Source organism: Desmodus rotundus, chromosome 11 (genome assembly GCF_022682495.2).
Source record: "Desmodus rotundus isolate HL8 chromosome 11, HLdesRot8A.1, whole genome shotgun sequence".
Lineage (NCBI taxonomy): Eukaryota > Metazoa > Chordata > Mammalia > Chiroptera > Phyllostomidae > Desmodus > Desmodus rotundus.
Window position 1 is genome coordinate 102,852,621 of NC_071397.1, and position 24,843 is coordinate 102,877,463.

The 24,843-nt window shown below is 51.7% G+C and overlaps 2 protein-coding genes across 12 annotated transcripts in view; one reads left to right on the forward strand and one right to left on the reverse strand.

The window, feature by feature from the left end:
* Positions 1–12,203, reverse strand: DYNLT2 (dynein light chain Tctex-type 2). Of its 2 annotated transcripts, none has more exons than XM_024552045.4 (4): positions 11,920–12,203; positions 3,527–3,733; positions 2,182–2,340; positions 1–256 (listed from the first exon to the last, which is right to left on the reverse strand). In XM_024552045.4, the coding sequence occupies exons 1-4, from the start codon at positions 12,169–12,171 to the stop codon at positions 146–148; spliced, it is 729 nt and encodes a 242-aa protein (XP_024407813.2). In that variant the 5' UTR covers positions 12,172–12,203; the 3' UTR covers positions 1–145. The 2 variants fall into 2 exon arrangements, with proteins under 2 accessions (XP_024407813.2, XP_045044945.2); XM_045189010.3 differs by lacking the exon at positions 1–256 and adding an exon at positions 488–571.
* ERMARD (ER membrane associated RNA degradation) overlaps positions 12,094–24,843 on the forward strand; it is a 27,262-nt gene continuing 14,512 nt past the window's right edge. For 5 of the 10 annotated variants that reach the window (XR_008425534.2, XM_053913840.1, XM_045189003.2 and 2 more), the window contains exons 1-10: positions 12,094–12,209; positions 14,924–15,121; positions 16,390–16,524; positions 17,384–17,485; positions 17,750–17,839; positions 19,638–19,735; positions 20,139–20,275; positions 21,337–21,451; positions 22,158–22,260; positions 24,444–24,473. Coding sequence is in view for 9 of the 10 variants with exons in the window: in XM_053913840.1 (XP_053769815.1) it covers positions 12,204–12,209; positions 14,924–15,121; positions 16,390–16,524; positions 17,384–17,485; positions 17,750–17,839; positions 19,638–19,735; positions 20,139–20,275; positions 21,337–21,451; positions 22,158–22,260; positions 24,444–24,473 (1,014 nt within the window). In the remaining variant the exon portion in view is untranslated. Of the gene's footprint in view, positions 12,210–14,923; positions 15,122–16,384; positions 16,525–17,383; positions 17,486–17,749; positions 17,840–19,637; positions 19,736–20,138; positions 20,276–21,336; positions 21,452–22,157; positions 22,261–24,443; positions 24,474–24,843 lie in introns of those variants that run through there. The other 5 variants (XM_053913842.1, XM_024552046.3, XM_053913845.1 and 2 more) reach the window with 4 other exon arrangements.

Here is a 24,843-nt window from a genome sequence, read left to right on the forward strand (position 1 = left end):
TGAAGGTAAAAATGCAGCGTTTACTTGTTAAAAGGGTACAACGAAGACATGCCACCTGGAGATAAAAACGCGGCCAGTCAAAACTGCGGAGAGGCACAAGTCCATAAATTCCGTGTGCTTGAGAGTAAGCCTCGTCCGGAACGAGTCATTCACAATAAAGAGCAAATACCAAGGCCAACGCCATGTAGGTTTCTGTCTCATGCTTCACGGCGACCCAGCTGTCCCACGCAACGTCCCAGATCCACTGGCTGGCGACCTGGAGACATTTTTGAAACTTAACTTTAGATTAAGCATGTTAAGAAGCGATCTTCAAGCCTACACGAGTTTGGTTTCTCGTTGGGAAGCTGCATTTAGCAAGTGCTCAGTCCCAAGGAGACTCCAGAGACACGTCTCCTGGCCCAGCTTCTCCTTTACTACAGGGGGTCGCCGGCAGCACAGACAGGCGGCCGTCCGTAGCTGGGGTCTAGTAGCCCTGTGCGTACAGTTCGACCGGCTGTGTTGCAGTCCATCCTCAGGAGTTCCTCTTCCCACCCTTAGATGAGTTTCAACTGAACATGTGTCGGGGCCTTGTCTGGAAATGAAGGAAGGGCACTGACCACACAGGCAGGCCGCCAGAGACGGTCCTCACTCCTGTGCTTTGCTGACAAAGCCGTCTGCAGACTGACTACGACCCACCTTTCTGTGTGGCATCTGCAACAGCACAGACCATTTTTGGCCTCTCCCATCAAGAGGCTGAGTCTGTTTCCCGCTCTGGACATTAGCTGGCATTGGGACTTGCTTTGAGCAAAAGAACGTGGCACTGCACACATCCCAAGCCAGGCCTTTGAGGCCATCTGCTCGCACCTTCTAGGAACGCTGGGAGGACACCCGATGTGCAGGAGGCCCTTGGTCCCTGGAGGGTGACGACGGCTCCTGTGTGGGGAGCCCAGGGCCCCCACCAGCAGCCAGCACCACCTGTCAGACACAGGGCTGAGGCCACTGGGACCCCCAGGCCCAGCTGAGTGAGTCACCAGGTGGCTGCAAGCACCTCAGTGAGTCCAGTGGAAAAGACAAAGAGCGCATCCAGGCTGAGCGGAACCCCAAAAGGACGTGCTCCCGAGTCCTGAGGTGGGGGGGGCTCGTTGTGCTGCTGACATTACTGCAGACACAGCACCCCACCCTCCGCTGCCGGCAGGCCCCGTGGCCTCCCTCCCTGGGCGACACTCGCGCACCCCTGCCCTCGCACCTGTGCACCCCTCTGTGGGAGTTCACTCTCTGTGGGAGCTCTCCCAGAACACTGGCACGGCCGGGTTCTCCTCTCCATTCAGTGATCGGGGGCTTCCCTGCCTCTGTGCGACCCCAGTGAGTCGCTTGGTCACCGGCTCACATTGCTGGCCTGGACGTCCTCTCCAGAGCACTAGCCGCCCTCGAGGGGCCTCCAGTCCCTCAGGCAGCACTCTTCTCCCGGACGCAGTCCGGACCAGCTCCTTCGGAAGGCACCCCGCCCGCCTAGTGGGCCTGCACTCTGGGTTGTAAATAATCATCATCACCTTGCTGTGTACTGGGGACTCTGTGCTGGGGAAGACGTGAAGGACTTCCCTGCAGTTAGTTCCGTTGGGCCCGCACACCCGCCCTGGGCAGGCAGGTTTCGCCTCCCCCGTTCTGCACGGGAACCTGGTGCAGGCTGCAGTGAGTGCCGCTGCCCAGACTCCAGCCGGCACCGCGGCTACGCTCGCCCTGCGGTCCCACTGCCCGCCTCACTCTATCTCCTCAGCCCGCGAGTCTGTCGCCTCAGCCCCTGGACCGGAGCCAGCGCTGTTTGGGAAGCAGGCCCGTGCCTTGTCCCTCTGTCACTTCTTCAGTGATGCCTACACCCTTTGTGCCCAAGATAAAGTTACTGGTTACTTACTAAATGGCATTAAATGGTCAAAACGGGTACAACTGAGAAACAGGCTATCTCTACAACTTAATAAACCAGTAATAGGAAGCTGTCATTTCTAGGTTGGTATTTTTCAAACAATTTACAGTGAAAGCACAGGGACGGGGCACGGTGACCCCATCGCTCCGGGGCACCACCGGGCCTTGCCACGCCGTGGGGACGTCACAGCCTGCGTGACAAGGCTGAGCGAGAGACACCGCAGCCACCAGAGAGGACAGGCCTTACGGTTCTAAGCAACAGACGGGGATCAGCAGGGTACTTACATTTATTGCCTGACCGGTCTTTTGAATGAATAATATCTTTATAATGAACTTATAGCGCTGGTACCCAAATTCCTTGACCGCTAACAATATGCAGTCTGCTAGTTCGAGCGACAGATGAGAGAAGACTGTATCGTCATATTTGACATCTTTAAGACATTCCTTTAAAAAAAATTGGAAAAATTAATTTTCCAACCAATTCATTTCTAAATAAAGATTCAAGTAAAAAATGTGTGTCTAAGTAATACATATAACTTTTTCACCAAATACTATGAAATGCATGTTATGCTTACCAATTTATTTCAGTAAGAACTTTGAAGAAAACTCACTTCGGCTTTTTAATTATGTTCAGTTAATTACCAAACAACCGAGGAGACACCAGGGGAATTTTAACAGAACGCCCTGGGAATTCTTAGGTAGAGGAAATAGATCTTTTAAAAACTGACGTACTTGCTAAAACCCGGATTCGGGGTCTCCCGGAGCCCGGACTCCGTCGCCCCAGAGCGGCACTGGGTCCTGCCCACCTCCCGCTGCCCCCCGCAATCAGTCCGCCTCTCTCGAGCCCCTCCCCGTGGCTTCCCACTCAGCGCTCGTTCCCGCAGCCTGCGGCGGCCTCCGGGCAAACGCCAAGGCAACCACGGTTCCTCATCGCAGGCGTTGCGGCCGGCGTGCAGCCAGGAGACACGCGTGGCCGCGGAGCGCCACACCGACCGGCTGGCGAGCAGACGCACATGCCCCCGAATAACTGACTTGCACCAGGGATGAATTAGCCCACGTTCCGGGCCCTGAGCGAGGACAAACGGACTCCTAGCTAGTCCGTTTTCCAATAAGCCTAGGATCATGTGCCTGAGTTCAAATAGCTGCCTTGGATGAATCTACGCCCAGTCGGCGCGAAGAAGAAAATCCCCGATGGTGGCGGAGCGCCGACCGATGGGGGGCGCCCGTCTGAGGACGGCCCAGCACAGCCAGGAGCCCGTTCTCTCCCTCCCTCTCTCCCTCTCTCTGTCTCTCTGTCTCTCTCTCACACACGCACGCACGCACGCACGCACGCGCACGCACACACACATTCAGTGTCTCGTTAGTCACTCACCCCTGCACTTCCGGGAGGGACGTGGAACCCGGGGATAAATAATTGTGGGTAGTTCAGAGCTAAATGAACCACCACCGGCCTGCCCGTGTGGGGCAGCTCCCGGCACCGATGTGGGGATCATCGACTACAAAGCACTCACATTTTCAGAGACAAGGGCCATGAAAAAACCAATGGGGACAGGGACACCGCCACGCACAGAGGCACAGCACAGGGCCCCCCAAAGCTGGGGCACCGCTTCGCACGTATCTACCCGCCTACCGTCAGTATCCGCTGGACTCTGGTTTCTACGGAATGGGCCCGGAACTTCCTCGGCGGCTCCATCCTGTAGGTGTTGGCGAACCTCAGCCGCGCCAGGGCGCTCTTCCACTCCTTGCCCAGGTCGGCGGTGGAGTCGTCCAGCGGGGGCTCCACGTACTGAACCTCATGCAAGGACTCCCTCAGCCTCTCTCTCAAAATCTGCACGTACTGGGAGAGACAGTGGGTGGGTCACGTTTCAAACTGGAACACGGAGTTTCGGACCTAAGGGCCCCGGTGGGGCGACACGGGCTGGCACAACGCTTGGAAACGCATCATAACCCGCTTGTGTGACAACGTGGTTGTGAAGTCCTAGGTGGACGGACTCACCCCTTGCTATCAGTTTGGTAGGAAAAGAAAAAAGAGAGTATCTAGCTAGCTATCCGGATTGTCTGTGAACACGAATACACCGAATATATGCACAAACTTGCGTGCGTGTACTTAGGGTATCCATGGAAGATGCAAACGAACTGGAAGAGGCGGTGTCCTCCAGAGAGGGCGTCTGGTGGCTCGGGGACGCGTGCGCGAGGAGAGCCTTTCCGGTTCTGTGCCCTGAGGTCATGAAATACGATTCTTCGTCTCCTTGTAATTTTAATTCTCTTACTTTATCTTTTGAATAATGACAGTCACTGAAGTAACACTTTCGTAAGTATGAAGTTGAAAAGGTAAGTGCATTGAGTTGGTGCACACATCGCTCTGTGCTTCCTGACATTCGCCGTGTATTCGGTGACAGGCAACACACTTGAAGGCAATGCCTATGCAGTGCCTGGCCGGGTCCAGACAAATGCTCTGGGCCCTGAATTGCAGCCGTGAGCTCCGTCGAATGGCCAGGCGTCAGCTGTCGCCCTCGCATTCACCCCCGTCCTGGAAACCCACCCCGGCGGGGCAGTGCGAGGCGGGAGCTGGCTGAGGACGACAGAAAAGAACACAGCACGAGCAACCCAGTGAGTGGTCCTGACTCGACAGACCTGGCTGCGAGGGACCCACCCAGACAGATCGGCCGGAGGCAGCCCCTCTGAGGCAGGGCCCCAGGGGACCTCCAAAAGGGGCGGGAGCTCCCAGGGCCAAGACCTCCAGCGAGGACCCGCCTCGCCCAGAGCAGGCTGAGCTCGGCGCATCTGGAGTGTCCGACGTGAGACAGGCCTGAGGCGGCAGAGGAGGTGGCCAAGGGGATCGCGCGGACTGAGCAGAATGTGGTGAGGAGTTTGGATCTTGTTCCCAGAACAGTGGGGAGCCTTTGGAAGGACCGAGCGGGTGAGCGATGGCACAAATTCCAGTCTTCAAAGGTCATGCTGGCGGCTGTGTGCTGGATCCACTATCGGGACCAGAAGGTAATAACTTCAGAATGCTTCTTACAAATGTCAACTACAAACCACCTCATAACTTTTTAATAGTTTTTCTAACCAGGAATATGCTTTACTTCTGATTTTATATAAGCATTTTTTATTTCCAAGCAATTTTTTATGTTACACTACTCTCCTTTCCATGACTTAAAAACACATTTATATTTTTAGTAGTTTAATATGGAACTACTGTTGCACCAGATGTTAAAATTTTATTCATTTTAATGTTTATTGCCTCTTGATTTTTCTAAAAATAGTTCCACATATTGGGTTGGCCAAAGAGTCTCTTACTTTTTTTTCTGTAAAATAAAAGACACATTTTTCATTTTCACCAATAACTTTATTGATTTGGATATTTTGAGCATGTTGCCTGTGGGTAGAGGCCAGGGGTGGGTCTGAGCATCTTCCAATGCATACAACAGCCCCGCAGCAAAGGATTATTTGGCCAAAATGTCAACAGTACAAAAGAATTTTGCAAACCACGTTGGACTCATTCGATCAGTCACAGCACCTTCTCCATACATGGCACAGGTCTTTTTTTTTTTGCATTTCAGTTGCATTTTTACATTTCTCAATAAAGCATAATATGCTGAAAATGTTGCACACCTTTTTTTCATCTTCAATATTAAAATGGCTGGATAAAAATTCACCAATTTTGATAAGATTTCCTTAAATGCTCTTTATATTTAGTGTGTTTCTTGCAGCTGTCATAATACAATCTAACAAAATTGTTTCAAATGAAGCTAAAGACAACTAAGCGGGGCTAGCACCATCACCACCGTAGGGAAAAAACAAACGACGATATGACCAGCCCAGTATCTGTCTTCAATTTCTTTCACCAACGTCATAGTTTCCATCATAGTGAAAATGGGTCTTTCATCTTCTCAGTTAAAGTTATTCATAGATACTTATCCTTTTTTGCAATTGTAAATGGAATTAATTCCTCTTTCTTATAGTGCACTACACACCAGATTTTTGTATATTGGTTTTGGATCCTGCAACTGTGCTGGCTTTGTTAGGTATAAGTTTTTCGGTGGAGTCTTTAGGGTTTTCTCTGCATAATGCCATATGGAAATAATGGCAGTATTACTGCTTCCTTCCCAATTTGGATACCATGTCTTTCTTCTTCTTGCTGAACGGCTCTGCGTAGGGCTCCTAGTACTACTGAGTTGGCCGACAAGTCCATTACGTTTTTTTCTGTACAGGGGCTTCTAGTGCTTGCTAGTGTGTGCTGCCTCTTCACATAAAAGCCATCCTGCTGAGCTCTCGGCCCGGTCTGCGCCCTCATCTCTTCCCGCAAGCACACAGACTGAGTCAGGGCACACCCTCACACCCATTTAACCTCATCACGTCGTCAAAGCCGGTCTCCACACGCTCACACTGCCAGGGGCGGGGTGAAGTCATCGTACAAAACCAGGGGCACCCAATGGGTCTGTCAAGTAATTTGTGCACTTCATCCAAGTTGATGAACATACGACCTGTTATTTCTAGTACTTTTTTCTGATCTTGTACATATATACTGGGTCTGTAGTGATTTCCCCCTCATCATTCCTGGTATTAATGAGTTGTCTTTACTTTTTCCTGATTAGCCCAGCTTGAGCAAGTGTTGACAAACTTTCCCTATTTTTTAGTATTTTAGGCATTCTGGGCTAAATATGGTCTCTGTCAGTTCTCCTTCCTCTGCCCTCATCACCCTCCATCCTTTTAAAATAACCCTATAAAAACGCGTGTACCTTTCTTAGCTCACGGGCTGTACTGAAACAGGCTGTGAGCCAGATCTAACCCACCAGTTAAGTTTGCCAACCTCTGGGCTCAAAGTTTATCAACTTTATTCTTTCCAAAATATCACTGGTTTCATTTCCTCTAATGTTTTTGTTTACTATTAATTTCCACTTGTTTTTATTACCTCCTTCCTTTTGCTTACTTTTAGTTTGCTTTTCCCCCCACTAATTCCAGCTGATGGTTGAAATACTGATGTAAAACCCTTCTAATAGAGGTATTTAGAACAATAAATTTTCTCATGTATTGCTTTAGCTACATCCTACAATTTTTCAAATGCTTTTTATTTTCATTCAGTTTAGGGTATTTCTTCTTCTTCTTTTACCCATGGGTTATATAAAAGCATATCATTTACTTTTCTGATGGTTTATTATTTTCCATGTTTTTCTAATATTGATTTCTAACTTATTCCATCGTGACTAGAGAATGCTTTACATTATCTGTATCCATCTAAGTCATTGGAATTTGTCTTATGTCCGAAGACATGCTGTATCTCAGTAATGTTTCGTGTGTGCTTCCAAAGAATGCTTATTCCACTGTGGTCGCACGAAGTATTCCACAGAAATCCCGTAGTCACAGTCAGATCACGGTGCCACCTTTTACATCCTTAGTCACTTTTGTTTGCTCGTTCTGTGAACCACTGAGACACCTGTTAGAATTTACAACTGCAACCATGGATGTCCCTGCAAGAGATACACTGTTGCGTTCTGTATTTCAAAGCTCTAAGCTTAGGTACATAAACACTGAGGACTATGTCCTTCTGCTGAACTACCTGACAGATTATAAAATGACCCAGGTATCTGCCATTTCATTTAAAAATGTACCACCCCTGGTATTAATATAGACACTCCAGCCCTCTTTTGGCTAGTGTTCACACGGTACACCTTTCTCCATCCTCTCCACACCTTAACCTATTTGTGCCTTTATATTTACTGTTTCTTGCAGACAGTACAGTGTCATCTTGCCTTTATAACCAATCCAACAATCTCTGAATTTTAATTTGGCTGTTTATATTTAATGAGGTTAACATGATTTCTAGAAATCCATGTTTGTTCCCTATCTGCCCCATCTGTTTTTGTTCCCTGTACTTTTTATGCTTTCTTTTGAATTAAGTATTTTTAATGATCCCATTTGTCCCGTGTTAAACCACGAGCTTTACACTTTCCAGTGTAGAGGTGTAGAGCTGGGAGTACGTATCTTTAACTTACCGGAGTCTGCCTTCAAGTCCTTACACTACAGTGTACTTGCTTCCTCTCCTCCCACCTCCCTGGCTTATGTTGTTTAAAACCTACAGTGTTACCACTGTTGATTTACTCAATCAATGATCTTTAATAAACTTAAAAATAAGGAAAACCTATATATTTACCAACACTCACGACTCCTAGTGCTCTCTATTCCTTTCTAAATTTGCATCTCATGTAGTCCTTTTGTTTAAAGGACTTCCTTTAACATTTCTGACAGTGTAGGTCTGCTGATGAATTCTTCTAGCTTTCATGTCTGAAAAACTCAGTACTTTGTCCTTATTTTTGAAAGATACTTTCACTAGGTATGGAATTCTAGGTTGGTATTTTTAAAAGATTTTATATACTTATTTTCAGAGAGAGGAGGGTGGAAGAAAGAGAGAAACATCAATTCATTGCCTCTCACACACAGGGACCAAACCCCAAACCCAGGCCTGTGCCGTCAGGGAACCGGCAACCTTTCACTGTGCGGGACAAAGCCCGACCAACGGGGCCACTCGGGTCAGGGCTGGGCTGGTGTTTTTCACCCTCACACGTACTTTAAAGCATCTTCAGAAATTTAAGATAACTCAGTGTCTTCTGCCTTGCATTTCTTCCGATGAGAAGTCCTCTTGCCATTTCATCTGTGCTCCTCCGTACTTTCAATGTTTCCTATTTGCTTTGAAACTTTTGAATCACTAGTTTTGAGCAGAATTTTGTTTCTTTTGCTAGAACGTCAATGAGCTTCTTGGATTTGTGGGGTTATAGTTTTCGTCAAATTTGGCAATTGCCCATCATTAATTCTTTAAGTATTTTTGTCTTTCCTCTCTCATCTCTTCACTTGGGGACTCAAAATGTAAGAATAAAAGTTGTGCCTGAAGTTTTTTCGTATCTCGTTGATATATCCTAGTATTTTTTTCAGGTTTTATCACTGCTGTCTCTAAATTCACTAATCCTTAGCAGTGTCAGATCTGCTCATTGTTACATCTCTTGACATCAGATTTTTCATCTGTAGCACTCTGACTTGGATTTAACATGCTCAATCTTTTCTCTACAGACTTGAACATACAGGCTGTAATAATGTTTTATATTTATGCAGGTGCTTTAGTTTAATAAGACTAATGTAATACAACAACTGTTCCGTAATAACTGCTTTGGTGTCCTTTAATAGTAATTCTTTTATCTTTTCTGGGTGCATTTACTGATTGCTTCTCGACCTCACTTTGGACTGTATTTTCCTGCTTTGTGGTAGGTCTGCTAATATTTAGTTGTGACACCAAGCACTGACTTTGACCTTATTTGCAGCACATTCTGGCATTCCTCTGAGTATTCCCAAGCCTTCGTTCAGAATGTAGTAACTTGTAAACAGTTTCAACCCCTTGAGGCTTGCTTCTCAGCTTTGACAGGCCAGACCAGAAAAATCTATGTTCAGGCTATTTTCACCCCCCACTCCTGAGACAACTCACCTAGCACTCTAACCAGTGCCCTCTGATTACACGGTTTTCCACTCTTGCTGGTGGACACACAAGTTAGTTTGGGTGCGGCAAAGGTTTCTTCTTCTGCCCCTTTGGGTGGTGTCCTGTCCGGAGGCCCTGAGGCACCATGTTGGAGACCCAAGGAAAGCCCTCCCCGGGTGCCTGCAGGAACCGGGAGCTGAGCTCTCTCCTGACCCAGTGCTCTGCCAAGTCGTGCCCCTTGCCCTGCCCTGGCTCACCTTCCCTGCTTCTCCTCCTCAGAGTGCTGTGTCCTGTCTTTACAGCCAACCAATGGAAGCAGTTGCTTTCTATATTTTGTGTTATTTTCAGTAGTTTTTTGTCGGAGTTAGTTTTTCCATGTTGGCTGCTCGTAGAAGTCCTTTATCAGAAATAAATCTGTTTCGATCATCTGTCAAACTGCTTTGTGGTTTTGGCTGAGAAAGAGGCATTGTTAGCTACCTAAACCACTTAAAAACAACGCCGTTACCATTTTCACAGAGAGAATGCTTCTCCCTAGGGTAATCGCCATCTTTCCCCGCAATGTACTTCAGGGACACGGCACACTGTGTAACAGCGGCTCCAACAGCAGACTCCCTTGGGGCAGGACGTGCAGGTGTGGTCTGTAGGCCGCACCTGAAGGGATCGCAGCGTGCTGGAAACTCACGTCTCTACCCTCCCTTCCTTTCTTCCTCCTCAAGAGCATCCCACCCCTTTATTAAGGAAGAATCTTCGTAATCACTTCTAAAAGTTAGAACAGGCTTTAAATATGATCACTGTTCAGTAGAACAGCCTGGTTTGTTTAGCCTGTTGTGTGGCATTTGCCTACACTGAGCCCAATTATAATCCCAGCACAAATGGGAGCGTGGCCGTGCCGTCAATGCTTTTCTAGCTGCTACTTGCCAGTATGTAAGAGTTTCAAATGTATTACACAAGGGAGGCTAGTTAAGTTTCCAATTTTAGTAATCTAAGGTTTTGGAATCTTTGGGTGCAAGCTATAGGAACTGACTTCTTGTTAAGCAAAACCTTAACTAAGTGGAAGGATTTCCACAGAATGAGAGAGAAGGCTAGAGGCCCAGGCAGCACGCGAGGCACTCCAGTGCCCCCCCTCACTCCGAGTGGCTCCGGCGTCTCCGTGAGCTGCAGGAACAGTGCGCCCACTGGACCACGCTTTGGTCTCGTCTTCACAGTGACGGACAGTCCCCACCAAAACTCCATCCAGGGGAGACTCAGTTAACTCTATGAGTAAAAACTGAGGTGGCTACTACAAGGGGGGGGAAGGATGCAGAACATAGCATAACAACAGATTTTTACAAGGATTAACCTGTGGGTCCTAATTTTTCCCATGCTTGGAACAGGGGAACGGAGGCATCAGTGTGCTCACCGTCCTCAGGTGCGTTTGGTGAGCAGTTGTGGAACTCTTCTTGGTCTCTCCCCAATTACGGGCCCTTTCCAGCTTCTTACCCCTGGAAGCTGGACTTTAAAGACAGCTATGAATAATCACACCCACATCACATAACCCAGAAATGCCTTGGTCCACGGCGCCTTGGTCCCAGAGTCTGGTCTAAACACGCCTGCAGCTGGGCACCTCCTCCTCTGGGCCTGGGGCTCACTCCCTTCTCAAGGTCCTTCCCGCCATCTGGCGTGAAGTTCACAAAAGGGACCTCTGCTGCCTCGACACCCAGACATTGCCATCACCCGCGGGCCGCCCATCTGGCAATGCAGCAGTTTCGGGGGCGTAAACGTGAGGGCAACTCTACAGTCAGCCAAGGTCTGCAGCCTCGCTCCGCTGGGGTCCCGAGCTGTGCAGACGTGGCCTACGTTTCCTTCCTCAGTTCGTCCTTTCCTCTCATCTGACCTGTTCTAGCGCCTTCAAAATCGGCGCTCTGCGTGCTCTCTCCCCTTCCTGTCACTTGCGGGTCCCCTTAAGTAGTTCTGGGAAGAAACCACTACAGACGAGAGGACAGGGCAGTTCCTAGTGTCAGCTCTATCATCACAGTTTTGTATCCTTGGAAAAGTTATTTTCTATTAAAGTGTCAATGAAAAATAAAGTCTGGATTACGTAACACAAGTTTTCAAACTACGGTGATAGAGAAGTCCTGGCTTATACCACCAGGTAAAACCGAATGGAATTTTCCATCCGTCTTAGACAATACGTTAACGGACACATTCTTCCACCACTGAGTCTACCGCTGTCTTCAAACTTGTTCTGCTCCGTGTATCGGCGGTTTCCTCTTTACTCGCAGCGCGCCGTCGCCGGTGGCCGGCGCACGGCCTCCGGGCGGGGGCGCACTCGGCGTGCAGCCACCATGTGTCTGGGCAGAACACCGCCCTCTCCGGTAACCAGGAAACGTGCCTTCTGGGGAGGTTGGGGAGGCCTGAGGAGGCCCGGAGAGGCTCTCGTTCGGTTCCGTGGGACCACCCGGTCTAAGCTACGGAACCGCAGCCCCGCCAGCCACGGCCGCGCCGCTCCAGCGCGGGCGTTCGCTTCCCACCGGGGACGCCTGCCTCCCGGCTGGGCAGCCCGCCGCCCGCGCACTCACAGACTCCTTCTCGAACATGCTAGGACGCCTCTCTCTCCGAGGCGTCATCGGGGGTTGCAGAACGGCCTGGCTCGGGGGAACCTTCCCGCCTCGGCCCCGCTTCTCCATCCCGCCCTCCTCAGCGACACTCCCAGCAGCGAGTCCCCACCGCCCACAAACGACGAGGCCGCCTCCCGCGAGAACGCAAGTCTCGCGCCTGCGCCGCACCAGCCGGAAGTGCGGCCCGGAGGAGGCGGGGCGGAGTAACGTCATTTCGCGGCGCCGGCGGCTGGGAGCCGGAAGTAATGGAGGTAGAGCGGGTGGGGGGCTGTTCCCCTGCGTTCCCTTTGCGCACCTCTAGCGGGTGGGCCTCGGCGGGGCGCGCGACAGGGACTGCTTGGCACCCAGCCGTAGGCGACGCCCTCGGGGAGCCGCGGTGGAGGCAGGTCAGCCGCGCCCGCCCTTCGTCGGCGACCAGCCTGAGGGCGGGCGCCTGCCCCGACCACAGAGCGCAGCCCCAGCCCCGGTCTGTCCCGGACCCGGATCGACTCCCCTTTGGGTGCCCGGTGTCCTTACACGGGGGCGGGGCGCCGGTGCTCGGATGCGGGCACAGCCTGGTGGGTACGGGAACCTGGAGCTGTTCGCCGAGAGCCGGGGCGGACGGGCGACTCCGGTCACCTGCTTATTCCCACCGCGGCCGTCTGTGTCGTACACCAAGCAACGTGGGCAGTCCTGTGTCGTGAAACGGTCTCTGTGGCTCACACTTGAACAATAAAGTCATCTTTGACCTTTTTAGGCCAATTTGGCCACAAAATACTTAGTCACAAGGACCTTGTTGGCTGTAGATGGGATTCTATGCCGTTGCCACGAAATAAGGATTTTATTCATTTCCCTTCTTCACGCAATTACATGTCAGACATCTTATCGTCAGTTTCAGCTGTGTCCCCTAGTTAGCACTACGTGCTGGATGCTCTTCAAGTATTATCTCTAAAGACTGCAGTGCTAGAAGGGGATAATATTTTTGCACCACTTTGCAGTTAAATTGAGGCTCAGACACGTTCTGAGCAAGAGGTAACTTTTTCAAGGCAAGAGGTACAACAATTGTGAGAATGCAAATTTAAGCCTTTCTGGTCCGAAATAGGATGTCTGCACAACCCCATGCTGCTCTGATCGAGACTTCGAAGTCCCAAAGGAGCACGGGGTGAAACTGGTGCAGGCACCGGTACGCACGCGGCCATGCGCGGCTGTGCGTCCAGTGGGAAGAGGCGTGCTTGTAACTGATGCACAGGACAGGGGATCTGTCACAACTGATCTGACAGTTTTAAGTATTGCAGCACCTAATATTTGTTGATTTGAAGAAGTGCAACTCATTGCTTTCGAGTTTGGATGTTTTATAAAAATGCAGTCCCTTTTGATGTGAATGTAACCCTGGAGTATTATGGTTCTGTGTCAGTCAGGAGACAAATCACACTCGTTTTTGGACTAAGAAGTTAACTGGCCCTGGCTGGTGTGGCTCAGTGGATAGAGCGCCGGCCTGCAAACCAAGGGTCACTGGTTCGATTCCCAGTCAGGGCACATGCCTGGGTTGCAGGCCAGGTCCCTGGTGGGGTCATGTAAGAGGCAACCACACATTGATGTTTCTCTCCCTCTCTTTCTCCCTCCCTTCCCCTCTGTCTAAAAATAAATAAACAAAATCTTTAAAAAGTAAAGTTAACTGGAGAAGGATAAGAAGACATCTCTGCAAACATGGTGGTAGCACCGCAGGAAGCAGTACTTCACCCAGCACTAGGGAGCCACGGGAAGGGGGTGGGGTTTTACAACTTAGAACTGAAGAGGAGGGTCCCTCACAGCTGAGACTCTGGTCTCTGAGGAGGAGGCTGAGCTGCTCAGCCATCTGGAAGCGACTGTCGAGGGGCCCACTGGACACTCGGGTTTGGTGGGGTGATGGTGACTCCAGGCCTGCATGGGTTGGGAACCTGCTGACCACTCAGCTGTTGATGCAGGGGGGTGACAGCAGAGACCAGCAAGTGGACAGGAAGTCCCCAGGCTGCAGGAGCAAGTCCCCTGCGGTCTTACACTGGCCACCGGCAGTGCTCCACTGAGTCAGAGAGAACCCAGAGTGACTCGTGCAGCTGTCTGGGGCAGCTCCACAGCTGCTGGGCCTGCAGGCATTGCACCAGCACTGAGAGGAGAGAGCCTTCTAAAGGACAGGAAGCGGGGCAGAGAGACACCGGGCAGGGCGGGAACTTAAACTGGCCAGCTACCAGCTTAGGGAGCCCCCAGGGCTTCATGACCAATGTCAGAGCCGACATCTCGCAACCCGACCCAGCATGGGAAGGCCCAGGTGACCTTGGTGGGATGTGGGACGGTTGTGAGGCCCCTTCATGGAGAAGCAGTGTGGGTTGCTGCTTTCTCCATTTTAGTTCAGTATGCTTGATTTTCTGCTTTTCCTTTTCCCATTTTGAAAAATCACTTATTTTGATAACTGTGGGATAGAAAGGAATGCTGAAGGGAATAATGCACGATCCATAAAACACTTGAGCGTTTGTAAACTCATGCTTAACAAATATTATGATTGATAAAATTTAAATATTTAAACATTTATTTGAAAATATTTACATAAGTTATCTTTAATTCTATTTATTTTTTAAAAGATTCTATTTATTTTTAAAGAGGGGGAAAAGGGGGGAAGGGAGGGAGAGAAACACCAATGTGTAGTTGCCTCTCACACGCCCCCTACTGGAGACCTGGCCTGCAACCCAGGCATGTGCCCTGACTGGGAACCGTACCAGTGACCCTTTTGTTCACAGGCCAGCACTCAATCCACTGAGCCACACCAGCCAGGGCTCTTTAATTACTACTTGATCACAGTGTGTAACCATACAGTTCTTGTAAGATCCACAGTGTTAACAGTAGTTATACCTGAGTATATTCTGTACTTAGAATATTCTCGTGTTAAACGGATAATTAGTGCTCCTCTGTTTTTACTCCCGTGAAACAGCATCTTTTATGTTCTCTATTTCAGATCACACTAGAGGATTCTGTCACCACATGTCTCTCACCCTCAGTGTATGAAATGATCTGCACACTTGGCTTTGAACTCAGAGAAAACCGCGACATCGATAGCATTGTCACTCGGGACGGGGAAGTGTGCTGGGGGACGATCACAGAGTGCGTGACTGACACAGGACCAGGTCTGCCCTGCTCCGCACCCCAGACCTCGGTCCGTGCTTTCCATTTGAAATGGTTGACGTGTGAGACGCGCCTTCTGACGATTACACTGTTTGGTCAGAGGATGTTATTAAACTGGTCTAACTCAAGAGGGAAGGGTTGGGTGAGAAGAGAGGGAATGAGGCCAGAGAGGCGCAGGAAGTTTTGGGCACACTGGGCTGAGGAGACCACCTGTGGGAGTGAGAGGTCAGGAGGCAGTGAGGGTCGACAGGCTGCAGAGCGCTCAGGTCTCAGCTCCAGGCCCGTAGTCCAGGCGGAAAAGGGGAGAAAATACCAGTCGTGGATTAGGTATGAAAGACCAGTAACATACTACACAGTTACTTTACGTCTCTTCCGCCCATTTTTGTGCATTCTTTGGAGCAGGGAGTTGGCCTGGACACTTAACAATAGTCGTAAAAATGACAAGCAAATGTGCTCAGGCCAGCAGGTCTGCCCCAGGAACTTATAAGACTGGCACACTTACGGAGAAGAACGTGTGGGTGTGCGAGGCTTCTCCCCGCCACATCTTTGTAACCACCAGGAAGACAGAAGCACTGGAGACAGCCAGACGTCAGGCAGCAGGGGTCAGTGAAGAAAACCGTGACCATCTCGGAGGAATATTAGGCAGCAGAGAAGAAGGGTGGGGGCCCAGCTTTCTGGTATCAGCATCTCTGAGCCCCACTGCTAAGAGAAAAAAGGAAGACCATATACTTGCATTTGCTTTTATATGTGTAAATATTTCTAAATACACGCAAGGGATTAATAGCAGCAGCAGCTCCAGGCAGGAAGGAGAATTTGGTGGCCAGGAGAAGGGGACTTACCCTTTTCTATTTTCCGATCATGAACCATCTGGATATTCAGCCCCAAACTTATTTAAAAAGTTCACATTATAAATAAACATGTTCTAAAGTAACTAAAGTCATTGGAAATCTCCCAGTCTAATAATGTTAAGTAAAATTTAAGTTAAAATATTACATGTACAGTATGAACCTGATTTTGTAAAAACTGTGTACAGGTAAGGAAATTGAAGAAAACATTTTTTCTCTTGTGTGAACGTTTCTGTGGTTTCCCAACTCCCTGCTGATAGCGTATTTTTCTTGTGTCACCAGTTCAGCACTTATTTCCAGTGCAGGTGTATCTTTTTTGTAGTTCACTTATAAACGGACTGTCGCTTTGGTGGAGATTCTGTGATTAGAGTGCTGTTTCTTCAGTGACTCTGACACGCTCGTCTCCGTGCCTTGGGCTGTGCTGCTAACTTGTTTTCTTACCTCTGAAGCCCAGGGTCTGGATTTCCGGGAAAGCGTGAGGCTGCTGGGGCCTGTCTGTGAGGCCGCCCATTCACACCTGTCGTCCCTGACCAAAGAGCAGTTCGGGATTCAGTACGCACCCTGGCTCCAGTGGACACGCTCCCCAGAGGTCCGCCTTTGCAGTCCCTCTTAGAAACCATTATTACTTGCTAATTTTAAAGGGGCCTCCTCCAACCATGAAGAAGCCGAGAGGCCTATGAGGGAAATGGGGATGGTCCTGCAGCATCTCTGAGCCTGAGTTAAGAGGCGAGCCCTTCGACCAAGGGCTTTGGGGGGATGCAGTATCAGGATGGGCTTGGTCTGGGACGGAAGTGCGGAGGGCCTTTGCAGAGAGAAGTAGGGCTTGGACAGAGGGACAGTGGGGTGGAGCCTGGGGCAGGGATGTGGCCTGGTTCCCGGTGATGTGGACAGAGTGGTCATTTGAGGCCCACGCCTTGTTTTGGTTGGTTGGTTGGCGCAAACCCGCTGCCGCACTTGGCACACTAAACACCGCGGTGTGGCAGAAACCCTAACGAGTCCGGTTGTAAAGTACACTGGGTCCTGATTTAGTGAGGGAGGGCCACCGCCTCTCCCTCTGCAGTGGCACCCGTGAGTGACACGCTGCCTTGCGTTTCTCTGTCCTTAGAAACTAATCAAAACGGGAAATAAGATTTAGGTCAAAATATTTGGCTTTTCAATTTACAGTTATGCCGCATTTATTGCTTTCAATGAACATTTAAATAAAGAACTTTCAAAGAACTCCTTAGACAGTACGTTTTCATTATTTTAGATGTTTCGTTTAGATTATTTAATAATAGTAAGTTTTCATTATTTAGATGTATGTAGAAAATGTTTACCCATACCAAGAAAGTCATTAAAATATGACAATCAAAACCTTTAAAGGTTTGAATTTTATGAATGGTCTTGTTACTTTGAGAAACATTTCTTATTCAGCCAATAAATTCTAACATGTCTCTTATTCTAAACAGTTATTTCCAGATATCCGTGATGCCTTGGAGAGTCGGCAGGCTCCCGCCATCTCTCTGAGCTTAATGAAGCTGACGTCCTGTCTGGAGCGGGCCTTGGGCGACGTACGTGTGGGAACTCTGCGCTGTCGGGCCGTCAGCGTGTCTGGGTGACAGTCACCCTCAGGCTCCCCAGGTTTAATTGTCATTCCCCTATAGCGTGCACTTACCGGGCACAGGTTTTAATATCTTTTGAATTGGCACACTGGCGTCTTCAGTACTGGCCATCCTCCCCCCGTTTGTACGAATGTGCTTTGTGAGTCACTTGTTTCTGAGCATCGCTTGGATCCTTGTGATGCAGTTGTTACGCCATTTTTGTTTGGATTCCAGGTATTTTTACTGGTTGGGAAAGAATGCCCCTTTCTGTTACGAGACCTACTGGCATCCGAGGAGCTTGCCGAAGTCTTCGGGAAGCCTGTGGTAAGCTTGCTCGCCCGTGGCTGGCAGGGCTGGAGCGATGTGGAGGGTCCAGGTAGCTGCCCTTTTCGTTCCTCAAACACAGATACTGACTGGGGGGAAATGAGTTATACCAGTGTTTTCAGCATGTTTGTTCCCACCTCTCCTCTGAAAGTCCCTGCTGCTGAAGCCAGAAGACGCGCCGCCTCCCGCGGCGAGCCTTAGTGGTGAGACGGCCGGACAGTCACAGGAGCCACTTTGAGTCCTTCGCTTCCGTTACTTACGCGTAATGATTGTAGCACCGACTTGCTCTGGAACAAGAGTCTCCCTCTTCAAAGACGTTACAGTTTTATTCTGAAATGTCAATATTTTTAACACGAGATCATGCCCTTTGCAACTCTATGGATTTGTGGTGGACAGAGTGTAAAAGTCAGTCAGGAAGCCTGCAGAGCTCTGTACCGTGCCGGAACCTTCTGGCTGGCCCACGGTCAGCACTGGTCGAGGCTGACCGTTAGGCCACAGGAAGAGGCAGGGTCCAGGGGAAGGAAGGCCAGGCGCCGTCACGTGGAACGGGAGCCTGCTCAACCAGGAGACATTTGCGACAATTGAATGATATCTTGCAGGCTCGACACATTATTCCTGGGTTCAGGAAAGCTTCCCGGTCTTTTAGGGGCTTCCTCACCCCTTGTCATCTTGAGGACTGCTTTTGTGTGTTTATTTGCTTATTTACTTATTTTGTGGAGAGTGTGGAACCAATGAAGGTGGGGCACCAATGTCTGGCTGTCACACAGACGAGCTCCAAGTTCCGTAGGTCTGACCGGTCCTTCGTTCTCTGCCTGTGCGCTTCACCTCTTGTCGGCCTATCTCTGCTTGCTCGGGCGGTATGAACAGTCAAATAAACTTAACGTTAAATTAAAGTCAGCAACGTTAAATTACTTCTGTCGTCCGAGCCACTGATGACATATTAAAGGGTTACGGTCACACGTGCGAGGAGGCCTGGAGCTGCGCCGAGGACCTGCTGTGACGTCCTCTGACGGCGCCAAAGCCTCTCTGGGAGGTTCGCGCCCTGGCTTCGGTTCTGCTCTGGGCGGGATGGGGGTCCCCTGCTGGCCCCCCAGGGCCCCTGTCGGGGGCACGGAGACGGCTTTCCTTCCTTCGCTGGGTCCCGCAGGTGCAGCCTTCTCCCGTAACCTGGCACCGTGTTCTCTGCGTCCGGGCCCTTCCGTCTGCTCAGTCTCTTCGGAAGTGTGTGCTGCACACCCAGAGGCCATGTGAACACAATGCGTGCTCATAGCCGCCCCTTACGCAGGGTCCCTGTCGTGGGTGGGTCTTCACTGGACAGGTGGAGGTGACCCAGGAGCTGTGAGTGCGGGAGGCCGGCCAGCGTCTCAGCGGCTCAGCCTCCCCAATGGGCCCTTCCTGTCCCACCACACAAATGCCTGCTGCCCCCAGTGGTACTTCCGTGCTGGGTGATGGTCGGTGGCATTTTCTTGAGAAGTGAGGCTCGTCCGATGCCCAGCACCCCTGGGACAGATCTCAGGCTGCCCTCGGGTCGCTTCTCCGAGCTCCTCCTGTCCACACAGTGGGATCCCAGTGCTTCACAGGGCTGTTCTGAGGGCGAGTAGGTGACAGATACGCACGCTGACTGCTCAGTGCACGGTGGTGGCGCCTCGTTACTTCTGCGATGACAGTGAGAGACGGCGGTGGCACACTAGCCAAGCTGCTCCTGGTTCTGCTCCTTCTAAGGGAGAGGGAGAACTTTTTTTACTCAGCATCTGAACGATGACTTACCTGACCGACCCGGCTCCCCTCCCCTGCCCAGATGAACGTGCTGACCGTCTTCGTGGGCTCTCCCAGCGGGCTCAACCTGCGCAACGTCTTGTGGCACGGCTTCGCGTCGCCGCAGGAAGTGCCTGCCAAGTAGGTGCTGCTGGAGTGCTTCCCTCACCGGGAGTCTGTCGGTCTGTGCTTTCACGACCGAGGCATGTATCTTAAGGAAGGGGGGAGTTTTGAGACAGGACCTTGCAGACAAAAACTGAAGGTGGTTCTGAACGTTCCTGGTGGGGCCCCTGCAGCAGTGACAGTCCTGCCGGGCTGCCATGCACCCCGAGGGCAGCTCAGCAGGTGAACCAGGGGGACGTGGATGTGAGCCAGCTTCCTGGCCAGGGGACACCACCTCGTGGGCATCTGAGAGTCTGTCCTCCCAACCAACGTGGCAGCACTTCACTTTGCTTTCTTAAGTTTGAACTTCTCTTAAGAGTGAAGCTTTTTATACATGTGACTGAGTTCATTTTCTTAGTAGGTTTCTGGCGTTTTCCACCAGGTACTGTTCAACGATGGTGCTGCTGACGGCTGGACTAGGTCAGCTACTGAAGACGTACCTTCAGCAGACCGGACGCACGGTGGCCCCTCGGCCCCTCCTCACTCTCACAGAGTCCGAGGATTTGCTCGTTTTCCCTGGCAAGTACCGCCTTTGGCACCGTCCCCTGAGTGTGTCTCCGCACGCGTGTCTGTGAGCCATTAGGTGGCGTCCGGACCTGAACTCTGTAGGTGGAATGCTGCCCACCCTCCTCCCCCCGTGGCCCAGGTTGTCGGGGGGCATCTGTGGGTCAGTGTGAGTGGTGGATTTGGGTTGTCCCTCACACGGGTCCACAAACAAGTGGCTTCAGACCATTTTACCATGTGCGTGCTCTTTGCCACTCACTCTTCGCTTTGTGCTCCCAGGCCCGTGCCGAGAGTGCCAGCGGCACTGTGGTCTGCTGCCCCTCCTCCTCCTTTCCTGCGACCCAGCAGCTCACCCGACTGTGTGGGCGGGTGGCCAGAACTTTGAAAGAGCAGTTCAAGTCCGTGTTTGCCCCAAGCTCATCTTCTCCACGTTGGTGGTCGCGGCGTGAGGGCTGTGTCTGCCCGTGAGTCGCGGGGAGGGGACAGTGTGGCCTCTGCTGCCCTCGCGGTCTCGGCCTGTGTGTGCCCTGGACCCTGCTCGTGGTCTGGACTGCCAATAGCATTTATTCTTAAGACTTTTTTTGAAAGTTTTAAGTTTTTAACAAAAGTGATAGAGAGGTACAGAGATTTCTCATACACCGCTGATCGTACAGCCTCCCCAGCTGATGTATTTTCAACTTTCCCCCCGGCTGGGACATTAGTCACCAAGGATGAACCTGCTTTGACATGTCGCAGGTGCCCAAAGTTTGTAGTTTATCTTAGCATTCACTCTCGATTCCTGTGTCTTCTGAAAATACATTTTCTCTGTCAGTGGGTCAACTGGTCAAGCTTGAACTCCTCTGCAGAATGTTTTAGCCAAAATCACTAAGGAGGTGCAGCCACCCACGTCTGCTGTCCTCTAGCCCCTGTGGTCGCCTACAGCGGTGGCTTGGTTCAGGGCGGTCTCCTCGCCCTGGGCCGGCGCAGGGGCGGCAGTTCACCTCCGTAAGGAGAGGGGCTCGCCGGCCTCACTCCCCGAGTGTTCAGGTTCTCGGTGGATCAGAGAGATTGTGCTTAAAGTCACTGCTGTTTCACAGGTGTTACTGATGAGACGCTTTCGGTGTTGGAAGAAGTGATGAAGAAATCCACTTTCGTTTTAAAAATCATGTTGCCGTACTGGGAAGTCGCGTTAATGAAGTTCAAGTCCCACAGGTGAAGGAAAGGTGGTATCGCGCGGAGGTGACCGAACTTTGGGGCGGGTCCTTCCCCAAACCTTCCGCCCCCTGGCCCTTGTCGCTGTTGGCATCTAACTGGTCAGAGCAGGCTGGCTGGAGAGCAGGGCTGCTCGTGAACTGAACACCGTGTGCGGGATGAGAAGGTCTTGTCCTCGTGTGGTCAGAGCCACGGTGCGGTCGACAAGGATGGTTATCTTCCGGAACCAGCTTTTTAAGACGCACTGAGTTCTTCTGTGCCAGGTGTCTGTGCTCTGGGAAACCGAGAGGAAGGCAGGGCTGACGCCTTTGCGGCCCCTGGTGACCGAGCATGTGCACATCCCTCAGGAGATCGGCGGTCTCCAGTCCCTCATGTCTCATCTGCTGGTGCAGCCACGTGTCGACCTTGAGGACCACCGAAGTCCCGGGCTTGGGGGGGTTTTAGACAGGAAACCAATCAAGCAGATTTTGATGACATTTTCCCTACTGAGGTACTAAAAAAGGCCCATCTTACATTGAAACACTGGAAAGTTTTACAATCACTGGCCGGGAGAGACTCTGATGCCCCTTCTATGTCACTGTAGCGAGGGACGCCCCTTCCCCACTTGCTTGGGACACGCAGCGGTGTGTCTGTGGAACGCCGGGACCAAGGCTGTGCGGCCAGGGCGCGCAGGGGGGCACGGCTCTCATTTCCGTCCCTTTCGCAGGTTTGCCGACTGTGCCGTCTTGCTGCTGACACAGCTGGAGGCCGGCCTCCGAAACGTGTTTGCCGCCGTCAACAAGTGCCCGAAAAGACTTCTGACGGCCGAGGTACTTCTGGCGGGGTGGCCTTTCTCTGGGCCTCGCTGACCGCTCTGCACGACGCGTCTGTGCCGGCATCAAACGGGCTTCTTAGCTGCAAGCTTCTGTGTTTCTGTCGCTTCCTCTTGTCCCAATTTTACAGGGTTTGCATTTGTCTTATTCATGGCTGTTTCCGGTAGTTCTGCAATATTCCCAAGTCGTCTTCCAAACTCAGTGGAGTCGTAAAACCAGTAACCCCGCGTTCTCTCTATGTAGCCGCCACCCCACGGGGTGGTCCGCGGTCCACCGCATGCCCCCTCGTTAAGGACACTGCTTCCTTTTGGCCAAAACCTGGCTGCACCCTGTTTCTGGGTGGCTGTCGGGGAGCCCACGGGTGATAAAAGGGGGACCCTGTGGTGCTGGACGAGCAGCAGCCCCTGCCATGCCCCCTTTCCTCACTTCTTTCGCGAGCTCGTCTTCCCCTTCTTGCCCCTTTGCGTTGACATCCCTCGAAGTCCCGTCCCTAGTCCTGTCCCTCTTTGCATTTGCTCCTTCGGAGACCCTACCAGCCCACGCTAAAGCTGTCACCGCGGTGGGAGCGGCAGTTAGACAACTCCTGGGCCCGACCAAGACGAGGCCCCACACAGCACTGGCTGTGGGTGCAGCTGGAGCTGCGGCAAGCACGGCTCACAGCGTGAGTCCCAGGAGCTCCAGGCTGTGATTCTCAGCCCCGAGCGCCCTGTCTGCTGAGAACCTTCACGTGGGTTTTGCCCAGCGTCTCAGACTGACTTTACTTCAAAGAAGCTCATTTTTTCTCCCACAAATTCCCTCTTGTCCTAATCTTCTCTGTCAGTCTGGCCCCGAACATTAGTGCTTTCCTGTGCTTTTGCCTGCATTTTATTCTCCGCGGCCGGCCGCTTAGTCTCCTGCGTTGCCCATCGGCGCTGCTCATGATGCACTTTGTGCCTTTTCTCTTCGACGCTGAAGCCTCACTTGGCTGCTCCTCATGCTCACCGGGCTGGGCCCAGCCAGTCTTCATGGTGCTCTCCCTTCTCTACCCATTCTCATGTGGCCACTGCCTGTCTTCCGACGAGCAAACGTGCCTGTGTCATCTGTGTCCCGCTGCTCGAGAACCCTGATGGCGTCCCAGGGCCTCCCACACGAGGTTTGCGCTTTTGACACGGCGCGGGTCCCAGCGTCCAGCCCAGGCTCTCTCCAGCTTGCTCCCCCTGATTTCCCCAGCATGATCCGGCTCCCCACTAGTTCCTGAACCGCGTGGCTCTGCTCCCTGGTTACCCTCCGTCCCTGCCTGGCCCTGTACGACTGTGACCACAGCCGCCCAGAGTGCTGTCTGCACAGGTTCTCCTTCCGCTTTGTGTGCACGCGGTTCGGCGCGGCCTTCCGTGCGCTCTGTGGAGCTCTCTGGTGCAGCTTTAAGAGGTGTATGTAGCAGGGGCGAGAGAGAAGGCATTCCTGCCACGCACGGAGCAGAAGGGAGAAGGCAGAGCACGTAGTGACGCAGGCAAACGCAAAGCTCCGCGTCTGTGAGGACGTGCTCCTAAGCGGTTGGACATTTAGAATAGACCAGGTTTGGGAGCCAAAGGCACAGGCTCCAGAGTCACCTGCACAGTAAGAAATGTTGAAGAGCACTTGGTAATGTTTAGCTGAAAACGCACTATGAAGGAAGCATTAATAAGTAAGAACATTTCGTGGTAGCTGGCTCCCACCAAGTACTGATTTCATCACGTGATGCGCAGTCTTCCTGAGCTCCCTGGTCACTGCTCACGCCTGTGGTGCAGAGGGGCTTGAGTGTCCGGAGGGCGAAGCCGGGACTGGGACGCTGAGGGTGCTGGTGCCCGAGCCTGTGCCTGAACTCTGCTGATGACACCAGGAAGGGCTGGAGAAGGTGTCCTGGTGTCCTGGCTTCCTGCGCAGCCCGGCCCCCCACAGGGGCTCTGTGTGAGCGCTGGTGTGCGAGGCTGCGGGGTGACTCGCAGAGGCGGGGTGCAGGCGGCGCCGGGCCCGCTGCGTTCTCCCGTACTCGGGTGCTGTGTGTTTCATCCAGGCATTCTTCCCAAGAGCTGCCAGGCGGGGATTTATTTTTGGAAGAAGGTTTCGTATTTGCTGCCACGTGGTCGCACGTGTCCTGCTTTGAACAGTGCCATTCTGCTTGTATTTTGCTCTAATTGTTTCTTTTCTTTCCTTTTCTGAAGTCAACGGCTCTTTACACCACCTTCGATGAAGTAAGTAAACTTATAAGTTATACGGTATCTTCAAACAAATACAAACTTGGAGATTGGCCGTAACTCCCATGCTGCAGGGAAGCGCTGAGAGTCACACAGACCGGAGTCACTGCAGAGGGTTCAGTAGAGTTTCCAGGCTAATTGAGACCCAATGTCATTGGCCAAGCTCCTGAGGTTGTGCAGAGGCCAGAGCTGGAGGTTGCCAGCAGATACGAACATCGTGTGCTGTGACTACGTGGAGACGCGCATGGCAGGTGGCAGGGGACTCGTCCTTGTTTTGCATGTGAAATGCACACCAGCTGCCGCTGGCAGAGTGCAGTATATACACTGATGCATTCAGTCTGCACGTTTGGGGTGGGATTCTGACGGT

Coding starts and splice junctions, on each gene's coding strand:
- DYNLT2 (XM_024552045.4), bottom strand. CDS start 12,171: ATGACGTTACTCCGCCCCGCCTCCTCCGGGCCGCACTTCCGGCTGGTG. Junction 2,341..3,526: donor GAGTCCAGCGGATACTGACG/GTAGGCGGGTAG, acceptor TTTTTTTTAAAG/GAATGTCTTAAAGATGTCAA. Junction 257..2,181: donor AGACCGGTCAGGCAATAAAT/GTAAGTACCCTG, acceptor AAATGTCTCCAG/GTCGCCAGCCAGTGGATCTG.